This window comes from Palaemon carinicauda, chromosome 3, assembly GCF_036898095.1.
Source record: "Palaemon carinicauda isolate YSFRI2023 chromosome 3, ASM3689809v2, whole genome shotgun sequence".
Lineage (NCBI taxonomy): Eukaryota > Metazoa > Arthropoda > Malacostraca > Decapoda > Palaemonidae > Palaemon > Palaemon carinicauda.
Window position 1 is genome coordinate 174,898,604 of NC_090727.1, and position 16,620 is coordinate 174,915,223.

Sequence of the window (16,620 nt, forward strand, 5' to 3'; positions counted from 1 at the left end):
TCAAAGATTATTTGCTCATAGCCTGATTCAGAGGCAAAATCCAAAGCCCTTTAAGCCATGACGATCAGTAGGAGAAACTGAATTCAACCACTCCCTTTAGTGAGCCTCAAAAAATCACCACCAAAAAAGAAAGAAAAAAAAAGTGAGAGCGAGACCTTTCTGTCATCATCTTGTATCTTAGCTATAATGGTAACACAATCGAAGTCGAAACATCCAAGTCTGGATTCTGCTAGATGAACACAAATAGAATTTGTTATGCGTGCCAAAAACTCTAAATATCTGAATCTGATGACATCCACATTCATAGCAGGTCTTACGAGAACTAGGGTGCTCAGTCCTAATAGACATTGTCATTCTCTTTACCATAGCAATACTAACTTTTTTCAAAATGATTGGTTTATTAAAACTTGGAGGAAGGAGCTCTGGTGAGTGCCTCATCTGAAAAACCAAATGAGACACTCATCAAAGGCCTAGGTTTTGGCAATTTGGAAAAGGAAGGATGACCCCATCTTATTGCCTGTACTTGAATATTAAATTTGCCCTAACGATAATAGGAATGTCTTATAATTTATTCCTGAAGTTTAATGGTTACTGTAATACTATTTCGACTGCTACAATTTCGCACCTTTCAAATAAGTCTTCTCCATTATCGAGGTCAACGTATGGTGCAGTAAAATAAGGAAAGAAGGATATGGGCTGGATCGTTAGATCAGAGGTAATGTAGTAATTTCTTTGAAACATGATATAGGTAATGTATATATTAGCTTTTATGTGCCACGGTGACTTGCCTTCCTCCCAATGAACAGATGGTTACGAGAGTTGGAATACAAGCTGAAAGTCTTTTAGGTGTTTGCTGATAAATGATTTTTTTTTTTAGCTTTTTTAGTTAGATATGAAAGATGTATTTTAATGTTATTACTGTTCTTAAAATATTTTATTTTTGTTGGTCATTATTTCTCATGTAGTTTGTTCAGTTCGTTGTTTCCTTTCTTCATTGGACTATTTTTCTCTGTTGGAGCCCTTGGGATTATAGCATCCTACTTTTCCCATTAGGGCTGTAGCTTAGCTAGTAATAATAATAATAATAATAATAATAATAATAATAATAATAATAATAATAATAATAATAATACAGGGAGGTAATAGGTGAAATAGTTGGTATAGTAAAGAGTTCAAATTATCAAATTTGATATAATGGTTATCTATCTCTCTAAGCCATATTTACACCAACTCAAAATATTGAATAACTTTCACTATCGTTCCCTGAGAAATATCCTTGGGGCGCATTTAGTTTCACTGTACGATGAGTGTGTGTATGACCTGATTACAACAAACCTTAATATGAAGTAATAAGATAAAGATAGTGAGGTAGGTCCTCTTAAAAGAATTAATGTTGGTCAGATTCTAAAGAAACAAAGACTAGTATGTACTCTTAATACTCAATGATGAAAGACTTGGACAAAAGGGCCTAGGACTAAATTCCTTGGAGATAAGAGATGAGAGGGAACTGTGTTTGCTGAAAGGTAGAAGAGGTTCAAGGAAGTGAGCAGTGTTAGGTAGAGTAACTTCCTTCAGTTTAAGAAATACTGTACACACAGTTACGAAAATTCAGGGGACATGTGTAATTATGGAAACTGAAGTACTGTACTGTGACAGATATTGTATATTTTCATGTTTACTATGAATCCTGTTATGATATGAAATTTCCTATTTAGTTATGTTAAGGCCACATTTTGTCGTAATAAACTGTGAATTAGTAGTAGATGTTGTAAGTTTAAAGAAAACCCAGTAATTCCAGTAAATTGTTGCTTCCCAAAGCAGAATCAAGAACATACAATGTTTGAAGCATTTCTGTGCTTGTATCAATCTACTCAAGAAAAGCGAATAATACTAATGCTGTATTTTATGCAATTAACATACTACTGTATCTTAATTTTAAGAATTATACACACAATTAAACTTACTGATAAATAATTTTCTTGAAAATAGCCGATCAACACAAAGAGGATGTACCAACCGTGTGTCACACAATTGTACATAATTATTTTGTATATATTATGCTTGTATCTGCGCTCTTCCCTCGCACTAAAAAGAACCTGAATGATCATGTCTCCGGTTTTGCTCTGTAATATTGTCTGTCTCTCGAACATGTTATTTCCTGTTGCCTTGAGGTTTTGTATATAAAGGAGAGTGTTCCTTAATAAACAACTCTGTTGATTGCATCCTGCCTTTGAGTTCACAACCCTCACTCGGCCCGTCACATTGGTGACCCCGGAAGTCGACTCGCTCCCACCGCCTTCCACCCCCACCCCCTTGCCCCTTCATCGTTGGTACTATGACGGACTTTACGGCAGTTGGTGCTGCGGCCGCTCCATTCAAACTTTCATCGTTTGCCAGCGGACAGGCGTTTGCTTGGTTTCAGCGCGCAGAAGTCCAGTTTCGTATCGGGGGCGTGACTCGCTCAACCACCAAAGCGGATTATGTTCTCGCGGCGATACCCGAGGACACCTTCCCAGAAATATCCTACTGGCTTTGTGAACAAGGAGACACCCCAATAGCGTAAGACGCCCTCAAAACATACCTTCTGCAGCAGTACTCGCCGTCGCCAGCCGCCCGTATAGCAAAGCTTTTTCAGCTCTCGCAACAACCGTTGGGGGACCAAAGGGCTTCGCTTGCCCTCAGGGAGATGACCAGTATCGCTCGCCTTCAACCTGCCGCAGACGGCTCTCCTCGTGAGGTGAACCTACTTCGTGCCCTTTGGATACGCCGTTTACCCGATCCTGTACGCTCTGCCATACCCGATGTCGATAGTTTACCCATAAAGGACTTGATGACCAAAGCCGACGCCCTTATGGACAGCCACTTCAAGACCTCCATTAACGCCTCCACCCCTGACGACGAGGATGCCTATTCAACGTCAACCGAAGCTGACATGAATGCCGTAGGACATACACGCCTACCCCGTGATGTGCCGAAGCGGCGACAAAGCCGCCCACCACCCACCAATCGCTCGCGCCCCAACGAACGACTTCTACAGCCACTTACTACCTCCCATCCACCGCAGTTTTGCTACTACCACTTCAGATTCGGGGCAACCGCGAAGAAATGTGCCAAGGATTGTCAGTGGCCAAAAAACATGTAAGTAGGCCATCGCTTGTGGCGGTGGCCTCCCATTTTTCTAATCTTTTCTTTTTACAGGATGCAGGAACGGGCGTGCGATTTTTGGTAGACACGGGTGCTTGTCGTTCTCTTTTGCCAAGGAAACTCTTCAAGGCACGACGTAGTCTGTCTACATCTGCCGACGTTCGCTTGGTAGCTGCCAACGGATCTGCGATACCCACCTACGGTTACGAGAACCTCACATTATCGTTCGGAAACGGTAAATTCAATTGGAAGTTTCTCGTTGCTGACGTCACAATGCCAATCCTCGGTGCGGATTTCCTCTCTCATTTCCACCTTCTGGTCGATGTCGCCCACCGACGATTGGTCAACGCAGACTCGTACTTGTCGACACCTCTTTAACCCGCCCCCTCTAACCTCGCTCTCCACATCAGAGCACCCACGGATGCCTACGCCCACCTCCTCACGTCGTACCCGGAAGTTTTCCGTCCAGAACTTCGCCAAACGCCCACGGCTCCGGCCAAGCATGGTATTTATCACCATATCAAGACGACGGGACCCCCAGTCTTCGCAAAATTCAGACGTCTGGCACCGGAACGATTGGCAGCCGCCAAACAGACGTTCGCCGAAATGGAGGAAATAGGGCTTTGCCAAAAGGCCTCCAGCCCATGGTCGTCACCCTTACACATCGTTCTGAAGAAAGACGGCTCCCTCCGTCCGTGCGGGGATTACAGGCGCCTGAACATGCAAACAGAACCGGATCACTGCCCCCTCCCAAACATTGCCGACGTGACCTCCTACCTGCACAAAGCGAAGGTTTTCTCTATGCTCGACCTCCTGAAGGGGTATTATCAGGTGCCTATGAACCCAGAAGACATCCCCGAGACTGCCATCACCACTCCGTTTGGTACATACACCTTCAATTACTCCTGTTTTGGCCTTCGTAATGCTGGGGCAACGTTTCAACGTCTCATGGATGGCATCTTAGGGGACCTCCCTTTCTGTGTATGTTATGTGGACGACATACTTGTGTTCTCCTCCTCAAAAGAGGAACACCTCCGTCACCTGCGCATCGTGCTCGACCGCCTGCAACAAAATGGCCTTGTAGTCCAGTACGACAAGTGTACCTTTGGCGCCAACGAAGTGTCGTTCTTAGGGCACCGTATCACTCCTGAAGGAGTCCATCCCCTCCCTGAGAAGGTAGCAGCCGTTCAGAATTTCCCCGCGCCCTCGACCGTCAAAGCTCTGCAGGAATTCTTGGGCATGATCAACTATTATCACCGTTTTCTGCCAGCCATTGCCGCCACTCTTGCTCCCCTCTACGCCTCCCTCAAGGGCAAGCCAAAGGACCTGAAGTGGGGCCCCCTTCAAGAAGCAGCCTTCTGCAATGCAAAGAAGGCCCTATCAACTGCTGCGGCTCTCACTTTTCCTATCCCAGACGCCCCTCTCCTTCTCTCCACCGATGCCAGCGACGTCGCTATTGGTGCAGTACTCGAGCAGGTGGTCAAAGGCTCGCCCCACCCATTGGCCTTCTTCAGCAGAAAACTGTCCAAGGCAGAATCGGGTTATTCTACCTTCGATCGAGAATTGCTGGCGGTGCACTTGGCCGTCCGTCACTTTCGCCATTTCTTAGAAGGTACGCCCTTCGTCATTCGCACAGACCACATGCCTCTGGTGCATGCCTTCACTCGACAGTCTGACGCCTGGTCCGCCCGTCAACGCCGACATCTCTCCGCCGTGGCTGAATACAATTGCACCCTCCAATATGTCCCTGGGAAAATGAATCCCGTTGCCGATGCCCTGTCAAGAAACACGTTGGCTGCCGTTCAACTGGGATTGGATTACAACGCCCTGGCTGAAGCCCAACGACAGGATCCAGAGTATCCAGCTTGTAGGACATCCTGCACGTCCCTCTGTTGGGAAGACTTTCTCCTCGAAGACTCCAACACCACCCTCCTCTCTGACGTCAGTACTGGTAGACCGCGACCTTGGATTCCTGCTCCCATGCGCCGACAGGTGTTTGATTTCATTCACGGCCTTTCATATCCCTCGTGCCGTTCTACTGCACAGCTGCTGAAGGCAAAGTTCATTTGGCACAGCATTTCTAAGGATGCTAAGGATTGGGTCCACGCCTGTCACAAGGAAGAAGGTAAAACGTTCACTGAAAGAATCTGCCAAAAAGAACGACAAAGAAGTGTGTCGCATGTTCAACAAAGAACTGGTCCAATCGCAGAAAGCCGTTGCACGCATATACACCAGCGAGGCTCACCTAAACTCCGTTCAGTGCCAGATGAAGGCACAGCTTGGTAAGTCAGTGTTGTGAACACATTGTCATTTATTTTTTCACTCATCAGAATTACCTCTTCATAGATCTCTTTTCTATGCTGAGCTACGGAACTACAGTATACAGTATATTAAATTCCTCGTCAATCTTGGTGGATTTGCAAAATCAGTTGTACAACACTTTGCTATATAGTAAGTCTTTATTTTACAATTGTTTCTTCTTCTTTCTCACCGTTATCCATACATTAAAAGGTCGGTTGCCTGATGCACCCTCTCCAATGCTTTCTATCAGAGGCATCCTCGTCCACAAAACCTCTTCTCTCCATGTTATCCATCACCTTATCTCGCCATATGATTCTCTGCCTCTCTCTCTCTCTATCTTCTATACCTAACAGGCTCCTTAATAGAAGAAGATGATTATCTTTTAGCAAAGCTCGAAAGGTAATTTTAGTTGATTAAACAAGTAATTTTTATTGTTTTACTTATTATCTATATGAATTTAATTAACTGTATGCTTCATTGGAATGCATTATATGAAAATTGCACAACAAAAGTAGATGTTATTAATCTTATATTTTGTTTTATTCCTCTTTATAGTTTTCTCTTTACATTTCTGTTTCTTTTCTGTACAGGGCTGATTTCCCTATTGGGGCCCTTAGGCTTATCATTTAACAACTGGAGTTATAGCTTGGCTTGTGATAGTTACAATAATAATAAATGAAGACTGTAACTTCCTCCTGGTTTTAATTACTAAGACTTCTTTTTGTTTATTTCAGCTACTCTAAGAGTCGCTGGTTCCCTGCAGCAGTCGAGGGAAGTGATGAAGGCGGTGCAAGAGATCACCAACCCCATGATGGACCTCAGCCGAGAAATGATGAAGGCTGGAATCATCGCGGAAATGCTGGAGGACACACTGCAGTCTGGAATCGGAGGAACTGGAAGAGGAAGCGCAGCAGGAAGTGGGTAAGGTGAGTTCAGAGGGATTTGTTTATTTGCCGAAAATGATAGATGTGTTATATAAGTACATGGTGGTTATTTAACTCTGGTAGATTTCAAGATTGGGTGGAGAATGTCATAATGCTGGAAATCATCACTAATTCTTGCTGAGGGTCAATCTGTTTAAGGGAAGAGGGAGGACGGTACTTTATATCTAAATATAATAATACTAGATACCCGATATTGCCCGGCTATAGGATTAAGAAGCAGTGTCAGTATATGCTATTGGTCGATCCATACAAGTTTATATCTGTGATGACTTATTCTGAAACATGTTTTATTAAACTCCTAGATTCTCTTATTGCATAGTATTTCATTTGCGGAAACTGTGCAACTGTGAAAATGAAACATTTCCAATGTTAAGGTGGAGAGGATATTTGTAACAAAGTTAGCTGAACATTCCCTCCATTCATTCATTCCCTCCACAGCAACACAATCCAGGAGGTTCATTCTTCCATTTCAGAGTATCACAGTGATTACATTTTTGTGACATCAAGGAAATTTGTGCTTTGTCTTCTGTTTCGTACCATCCCTTAGGTCTTAGATGAACGCACCAAGACGCCATTGTTTGTCATTAAACAGACGTGCTCTAGCTTCTGCATGCCTGACTTTATCATTACGGGGATTATTCTCTGCTTTTACTTATGTTTGTTGTTTTCACAGAGCAATCATTCTTTGTCAACCGGTTAGCCTGAAGTCAAGTTATTTTTTATTCCTCGATTTCTCATATCTTAGTATTGCAATTCTTTGTTGATTATCTTCAAGGTGAGATTTTCCTTGGTCTTTGTGTTCTTCACGCGTAGCTGCCATTATTGTTCCTTCTATCTGGATTTTTAAGAGGGTGAGAGTTCTCCCTCTCCCCCAACATAGTTCTCTTGAAGGGCACTAATAGATTTCAGACCACATCCATTGACTTCCTCGGAAAATTTTTCATAATAATACCCTTTTTGTTTTTATGTAAAACTGGATATATTTAAAGTTTTAAGAGGCTGTGGGATCTGCCCACATAGCTCCCATGGGGGCCACTTAGCGAAACTGGACTCCTTGCATTATCTTCCTCGGAAAATTTTGATAAAGGACTAAACTTTTAGTTATTATGTAGATTCTCTAACCTCTCTTTCTTTAGAGAACACACACATAAACACAGAGATTTTGCCTTTTATATGTACATATATAAATATATATATATATATATATATATATATATATATATATATATATATATATATATAGATTATTATTATTATTATTATTATTATTATTATTATTATCATTATTTTTATTATTATTATTATTATTATTATTATTATTATTATTATTATTATATGTAAAAAAGTTGAACAAGTCAAGGGCGCCAGCCTGGCCAATTTCATGGAATACTGTTTTAGGGGGTTGTATTTATGGGTTCCAGGGTAGATCTTGATCCAAATGAAAATAGCGGCGTTAGCTTCATCGATATAGATTACATAAAATTCGATCATTAAATATTCTGTAAAGTTCCTTGTACAATTTTCTAAAGGGAACACACGCACACACAGAAACATTGCCTTTTATATATATATATATATATATATATATATATATATATATATATGTATATATATATATGTATATATATACATATATATATATATATATATATATATATATATATATACACACATATATACACATACATATATATATGTATATATATATATAAACTGAACTGTATATATATATATATATATATATATATATATATATATATATATATATATATATATAAATATATACATATATATATATATATACATATATATATAAATATATATATATATATATATATATATATATATAAATATATATATATATATATATATATATATATATATATATATATATATATATATATATTATATACTGTATATATACAGTATATGTTCAAGTTTATTTAAAGATCTCAGAAAATATATCGACGAGTTTCATAACCCAAATAACATTTGTAGGAGCTTTGCAGGATGAATAGATGCCTTTGAAGAGATTAGGACTAAAACTCAAAAGTTCGAGAATTTATAAAATTTGAAAATCAGGTTAAAAAAAGTAAGGGAAAAGATTTCATTTCAGGGAAAATCTAATGCGGTGAAAGTGCCCGCACTAACCAGTGGAGCGTTATAGAAGGACATAAAATAAAAAGGCAAAACTTTGCGTGACGTCGCTTATTAAAACGACATTAGATACACACTGACGAATAAGCTATAGCTTTATATTCACGGAAGAACTGTAGATAGGTTTAATTAGGAATCTATTTATTTTTTTTATAACAGTAGAAACATATCCAGTGATACTTTGATTAGCCAAGCTATATAATTTAGGATTAAAGTTAAGAAGGAATAAATTTACGCGCATGCGCATACAGTGCTATCGTTTTGCAACGATGGTTATTTAAGATTTAGGTGTTCTGTTTTGTGACTGACATTTTGATCCAGCAAGTCCATGCCATGGCCAGTAAGATCCTGAGAATTTCCTAATAGATAGTTTTTTATGGTTGTGTGAAATATTTTACTTCTGATTTTCAGGATAAAACAGTTCCACATATGCTTTTAACTAAATGCGCAAATAAGAATAAGTGTTCTTACCTAAATATATATTAAAGTTGTAGGCATTCCTTTACACTGTGGACGCCTCAGCTAAATGTAAAATTAATTTCAGATACTTGGTAGCTTCAAAAACCAGAATTTTCAAATAGTTTGGAAATGATTCGAAGCTGTTAGCCAAAAAACAAAATGTTCTGATATTTCATGATCAGATCAAATGTTATTTCAATTCATCATCATCATCTCATCCTACGCCTATTGACACAAATGGCCTCGGTTAGATTTCGCCAGTCGTCTCTATCTGGGCCTTTTAAATCAATACTTCTCCATTCATCATCATCTACTTCACGCTTTATAGTCCTCAGCCATATAGGTCTGGGACTTCTTACTCTTTTAGTGCCTTGTGGGGCCCAGTTGAAAGTTTGGTGAACTAATCTTTCTTCGGGAGTGGGAAGAGCATGACCAAACCATCTCCATCTACCCCTCACCTTGATCTCATTTACATATGGGACTCGGGTAATCTCTTTTATAGTTTCATCTCTAATCCTGTCCTGCCATTCAACTCCCAATATTCTTCTGAGGGGTTTGTTCTCAAGTCTACAAAATCTGTTGGAGATTGATTCATTGTCATAACACGACTGTATGTCCATACAATAACACCGATCTCACCAAGCTGATATATAGCCTGATTTTTATATGTAATTTCAGACGATTTGTTTTCTAAATTCTACTCAACCATTGTCTTATCTGCTTTTTTCAATGTTTCATTACCAAGCCATTTCTGATTTGCTTTTGTCAATCTTTCATCAGCTATCCATTGACTGATTTGCTTTTTTTTTTAATCTTTCATTAAAAGATTATCATTTATTGATAAACCTATCAGATTTTCAACCCTGAAAATCTACTGCATGCATCTGCAAATAAAGAAGTTAAGAGAAACGAGACAAATTGAAAAATAAACCTTTATATATAATATACAAAAAGAAATATACGTATAATTATAAACAATTGTCAGACATTAAGTTAACCTATTAATTACTGGACGGAAGGAGTGACGCGTAATCCATGAGGAATCTCATGACTCCAGGCAAAGAGAAAGGACACTTTGGAAACTGTCTGTGGCAGTGTCCGTGCTTTCGACCGAGTTCCACCGCCCTGGCGATCGACCCTTGGCCGATGAAACTTTGCATCCAGGAGCTCCTGGAAATACAGATATAAGTAAATACAGAGGTGAATACATAAAGAAATAAGTAAATGCAGAAATAAGTAAATATAGAGGTCAATACTCAAGTAAATACAGAGGTAAATACATAAAGAAATAAGTAAATGCAGAAATAAGTAAATACAGAGGTCAATGCACAAGTAAATAAGTAAATACAGAGGTGAATATATGAAGAAATAAGTAAATACAGAAATAAGTAAATAAATATACGAATAGTTGAAGAAATAAATAAACGCATAGGTGAATGCATAAACAATATGTAAATACAGAAAAAAGTAAATGCAAGGATCATGAAAAAATATAATACCTCTCTTCAGTACATTGAAAGCAACACTGTAATCATATGCATATGTTCATGCTTACGAACTAGTCATTGTGGTTTGCTTGTATGTTATGTGTGTGTGTGTGTGTGTGTGTGTGTGTGTGTGTGTGAGAGAGAGAGAGAGAGAGAGAGAGAGAGAGAGAGAGAGAGAGAGAGAGAGAGAGAGAGAGAGAGAACTTACCTGGCCAATCCAGAGACGATGAGTTCGGATGCGTCCGCGTCCCCTTCCTGGAGGCTTTCTTCGGATCCGGCCACGTACGAACAAACGGCTCTTTGCACACACGAGGTCGAGTCAAGGTCGTACTGAGCTAGGGCCTCGTCCAGTTGATTCAGAATGGACGTGAATGGCGCCACTGGCAGGGGGTTTATTCCCTCTGAATGGTGAAAACAAAGTATTTAAATTACAAAAAAATATGTATATATACCCCTTGCTTTGCTGTGATTGTTCAGATGAAAATCTCACACCCTCGCCAATCCCCACTGGCTAGCGTGGTGATGAAAATCTGGCCAAGACCCAGAAGTTAATTAACATCTCTGAGGCTTTTGTTCTGCAGTGGACTAGAAACAGCTTTAATTGCTATTTTTATTATTGTATGTATAATGTATCTACACTGTATATATGCATATGCATATCTCACACACATACACCTACCCATACGCAATTAACCACCCACGCACATACATGCATATATATATATATATATATATATATATATATATATATATATATACATATATATATATATATATATATATATATATATATATATATATATATATATATGTATATATATGTATATAAATTTAGGCCACTTTATCCTCTCAAATTGGCGACATTCTCACGTTTTTTTTTAAGCTCGCGTATCACTAAACCTTAGTCCAAATGTGGATACAAATGAAGAAGCTTTCCTCTTCTTTGACAGGTGTAGATCCGGAATACTTTAGGTATAAGTGAAGATGTTCTAACTCACTAAGCTATGAAGATAGGTATGTTTATTTTAGCTCCTCTCAGATACATTCTACTTGAAATACCACGAAAGAAAACTATTAGAACCTGTAGAATTCGAACTGAAATATAGCTATTCTAACTTATTGATGTTTTCGGTAGGGGATGCTGTTTGGTGGCAGCAGCTTACCTTGTGTCCTGAAAAAGCCATTAGGCCTTGTCGACTTAAGTTCTGATTTATGTATCTGGTTGTTAATAGACTACAGAGGGTTACAACTAGGTTCCCTAAGTGTATGAACTTTTCAACATCATTCAGAAAAGATCTTGAAATCTGAAAGATCAGCATAAGTTTTTAGCATGTCTATATGGGGTATACATGGCAACTTTGTCATCTAACTTGGTGTTCCATGTCTTTAAGAAAAGAATAAAGCTAAGTTTTCCTCACCTCTGTCCATGACCCTTCCATAAGATGAAGTTGTGTAGGAGCTGCTTGTTGATCCCAAAGCGGAGGTGATAAAAGAGGCTAATTGAGGGAGCAGCAAGCTGGCTGCCAAGATGGCTCCACCGATGATGAGGAGAGATGGCCAGTTGATGGACATTAGAGAGTTCAGGGCGCTAGTTGTGCTATCGCTGAAGTTCTGCCCCATGCTCATTATGGAAGACATTGGAATAGAGAGAAATGGGACGGTGAAGCTTATCCCTAACTGGAAATAAAAAAAAGGGGGTGTTACCTCTATCTCTTTCAAGTCAAATAATAATTTATGGATATCATCATAATTGAGAAAATCATAAGTAACCCAACATGAGGGAAAACTAGTTAAGACTAGAATTAACATAAAAGATAGTACATCTACAGGGGAAGTAATGTACCCTATTTAATTAAACGCCATATGATTACTATATAAAGATGTAAGAAAAAATTTCTTAAAAAATCGATTTTGAGGATAAGACAAACTGTACGTAAGTAACGTACACTTCCCAGCAAACTTATTACAATATTATTGTGAAGCTTCAATGTGCTATTTCATTAATGTTTTATAGTTTTTCATTCATGCGAGAGAATTGGCCTTTCTTTAGACAATTTGAAAAAAAAATCTTACGCCTAGATTTCTAGATTTACTAAAAATGATCCAAATACTGTTTAAAAAAAAGAAAACATATCTAGAAATTGAAAAAAAGATATCTAGAAATTGCAAAAAACTCATGTATATCGTTTGCAAAAGGAAAAACTTACATCTAAGCGTTTTGTAAAAAATACTTGCATCTAGCGTTTGCCGAAGCCACTTACATATGGCACTCGGCAAAAAAAAAGAAAAAAAAAAGTTATTTCTAGCGTTTGCAAAAAAAACTTAAAACTAGCATTTGCAAAAAAAACTTTAAACTAGAGTTTTCAAAATAAACTTAAAACTAACATTTGCAAAATAACCACATCTACCGTTTGCAAAATAAAAGTACATTTAGCGTTTGTAAAAAAAAAAGAAAAGAAAAAAACTTACATCTAGCATTTGCAAAAAAAAAAAAAAAAAGAAAAAAAGAAAAACCTTGCATCTAGCGTTTGCAAAAAATTTAAGAAAAAAAACTTGCATCTAGCGTTTGCAAAAAAAAAAGAAATATTAACAAATAAATAACTGGCATCTAGTGTTTGAAAAGAAAAAAAAAGAAAAAAAAAACATTTAGCGTTTGCAAAAAAAAAAAAAAGAAAAACAGATATTAAAAACTTACATCTAGCGTTTGCCTTGCAGTGTTAAGAGAAAAGAAGCGGCTTGTATTGTTCCGCGAAGCGTTGGTGTAGTCTGAAGTACTTGAGGGACTTCCTGAGGAATATCCACCTCCTGCAGGAGAATAGCCGCTATCTGCAGAGGATCCAAAGGAAGATTCATAAACAAAATTCACCATTTTGAGAAAAGAATGAGGCTCAGGAGGAAAAAATGATAGTTTGTATATTTTTTTTATTTTTTTATTGTAAGCCCTTAAGTCCACATCAGACTTCTCCGGTCTGTTCTGAGTTGCTTGACGTTGAATTTTTAATGAGGTGGTTAATCATAGTAAAATTATCTTGTAGATAATATTCATAAAAGAAATATATTCTTTTACTCGTGATCTTTTAATGTAGCATTGGTGAAGAAAATTCTCGAGAAAATAGTTTTTAAAAGTATTTTTTAACGAATTGGGTATATTTATTCATTTTATAGTATTAACAAAGCTCTACTCGGTAATTTCGACAAATGGATGAACTGGAATAATAACTAAATATTTTGAGAGCTGCTAAATTATTTTTGTTATCAAATTCTTCTTCAAAGCTGTGTGACAAGTTTTATTACCAAAAATGACAACTCCTTTGTTTCGCTTGGTTTTAATAAAGTTCACTGTCAAACCCGTCTTATAAGTTTACATGTCAAGAATAATGGCAGCTTTTAATTTTGTGTATACAATTTACCTTCGAAATAGTCAGACAAGTTTACCTACCAACGTATTTATTATCCATGTGAAGGTAGTCGGCCTTGGAGTTGTTGCTGTGGGGGTGGAAAAAGCTTCCAGAGAAAGTTTTGTATTCCGGGGAGGGGCTTATCTAGGGTTGGCGTAACAAAGAGGTAGAGAATGAGATTAGTATGATTATAAAAGATACCAATATTTAGCATTCTACCGCTATTAGCAAAATGCACTTGATACGAGTAAGCTTATGGCCTTCATTAAATCAGACAAGATATACTCTAGGGCGTTAAATGCCTTCGTCTTCTGTCGAAAATTACAAAAGCAATTATTTGCTCTCATAATGACATGAGGAAAAACTAATGTCTTTTTGGGGAAGATACATTTTTTAATTGAAAGACGAATGTATATGTCCAGCCACATAAAGGAAAAGGTAGTGCTAAGTAGAAGTAGGGGAAGTAAGATAAATGTACGAGGTAAAAAGGAAGAAATCTTGAGCCTACAGGTTTTGAAATACGAAAGGGCATTGTATCAAATTATCAAGATGTAATAAAGTCAGGTGCGTTCCCTAGTATCCTTTGTGGAAACTGTAAAGTATTGTGAATTTTTCTTGCATGAAATAACAAATTGATTATTTATCAGGCTACGCGGAGAAAAAGCTCAAATGCAGAGCCATTGAAGAACTTGAAGAAAGTGATAACTAAATAGCTATAACTATTGTACTCATCCAAGACACAAGTAAAGTTAACTGTGTAAGTCGGAAATGAATAGAGTTTACTTTGATGGAATTATCTTGGAACAAAGATTGAAATGTGGAGCGTGTAAGTTTTCAATAGCTAAGGATTTGTAGAAGTTTCAAAATGAAAGAAACAGCAGTGAAACTGCAACAAGAGAGGAAATGAGTAGCTGTATCTCGGACAAAGGGAAAAGTAAAATACGGTTAGATCAATCAACTTGATTAATAGCGGAGAAACTTGATTTGTCATCCATTTGGAAAAGAAGAGAGCACGATTATAGTTCTAGGAACATGGAGTAAGAAAGGAAGGATTCTTTCCTAATATAGAGACAAAGTTGCACTGCAAATCTTCAGTGAAAATGAGTTATTTATGTTAGGAAAATTATTGCTCTCAGACGCAAAGCTTCAGGGTAGGGTGTGCAACTGCAGGACAAAATTATAAGGTAGATGATAACACCATTCTGCTTTAACACATAAAAGAAAAAATTTAAAGATGGAAACTCCACGGTAGATGGTATATTAGTGGCATGGGAACAAGAACATTCGAAAGTTTGATTATATATCCTGGGAAGAATCATGTAATGAATGCAAGAGGTACTCTGAGTAAATTTCAAATAGTAAAACACAATAAGTAAGGCAGAATTGAAATTTTTCTTGAATCAAATGATTAAAACCTTGAAGTAAATCTAAAACAGAAACTCTTGCACATCAACGCCAATATTTAGGTGTCTCTGCTGACCCATCATCAATGAATAGTCAGTCACCCAGTCTCTGGTCTATATCAGTCTTCAAGGTGTCTTGCTCGGTGGTAATCTGTCCTAAAAATACATTAAAGCATTTAGTTGGCACAGTGTTTTCCATAAATAAAACCGGGGATTCCTAGAATATTTTACGAGGTTTTTACTGAGTGTAAATTCTACAAAGGATGTCTAATTTTGACTGTACAAGAAATTTAAAAAAAATAGTGATAGATAATACTGGATTTTCCTACAGCATTTCAAGAGGTTTTCAATGAATTTTAATTCGACAAAAGAAACTGATTTTGACTGTAGAAGAAATTTATAAATAGTAATAGATTTATTCATCAAATGAGTATTCTCAGGAATAATTAAGCAAAACACTACTTTGTAAAAAAAAAAAAAAAAAAAGTTATCAGTTAACATGTAATGATAAGTACAGTGATATGTAATGCAAAAAGTCGTTAGTAAGCGCCATCCTAAGACTTTAGGATGATAGAGTATCTAATTTAGCTAATTATAAAATAGAGGTAGGTTCTTCTAATTTAAAGAATCATTTGGAAAGCTTCTTGATCTTTTATAGGATTTCATAGAAAAATTACTTTGCTGAACCATACTGGTTAGATTAAACTGTTGTGAACTATTAAAAACCAACGGATCAAGCTACAAATGGAAGAGTCTGGAAGATTACTGATCTGTTTAAGGTAAACTACTTGCAAATAAATTTCGTTGCTTTGTACCAAACTTCGGAAACAGCTTCTATTGGACAATTGATATTCACTTATGAGTTTTTTTTTGTTATTCGGAAGTTGAGAACTTTCAAACCAGAAGAAATTCTTTAGTGTTTAGACTGAACCAGCAAAATCTTGATTAATATTGGAAGTATACTTGTAGATAGGTTGAACTGTATTTATATTGTGAGGTGAGATAAAGTTGCCATTAGGCCATCTTACCTTGTTTGGCGGAGGAACTACTGTCACTACATGAGAAGATGCGGAAGACTCTGCTGTCCACTGGTCTTTATGCTGGCTTCCAGAGAATAGTGGAAATGTGATGCCACCGCTGTTTATGTATGAACAGGGAAATGTAGAAAAGATTAACATATTGACAGAAACAATGAACATTCACAATTACGCAGAGGAAAATAGAAGTAAATTTTAGTGAAAGCGAAGAAAATAAATGCCGAGGAAGACAAGAATAGTTAGATAAAAGACAGATTGACAATATAAAGTGAGTGATATTTCATTGTTGA

The 16,620-nt window shown here is 37.4% G+C and overlaps 1 protein-coding gene and 1 pseudogene across 1 annotated transcript in view; one reads left to right on the forward strand and one right to left on the reverse strand.

Moving 5' to 3' along the window:
• Positions 1–388: 388 nt before the first annotated feature.
• On the forward strand, positions 389–7,089 carry LOC137635457 (charged multivesicular body protein 3-like; annotated as a pseudogene).
• Positions 7,090–9,967: 2,878 nt separating this feature from the next.
• The window catches only part of LOC137638113 (uncharacterized), a 9,721-nt gene continuing 3,068 nt past the window's right edge, over positions 9,968–16,620 (reverse strand). Inside the window, exons 3-8 of the mRNA XM_068370205.1 lie at positions 16,322–16,430; positions 13,932–14,034; positions 13,188–13,318; positions 11,911–12,169; positions 10,701–10,893; positions 9,968–10,175 (exon numbers count right to left, since the gene is read on the reverse strand). Coding sequence (XP_068226306.1) covers positions 10,007–10,175; positions 10,701–10,893; positions 11,911–12,169; positions 13,188–13,318; positions 13,932–14,034; positions 16,322–16,430 — 964 coding nt within the window. The 3' untranslated portion in view covers positions 9,968–10,006. The remainder of the gene's footprint in view (positions 10,176–10,700; positions 10,894–11,910; positions 12,170–13,187; positions 13,319–13,931; positions 14,035–16,321; positions 16,431–16,620) is intronic.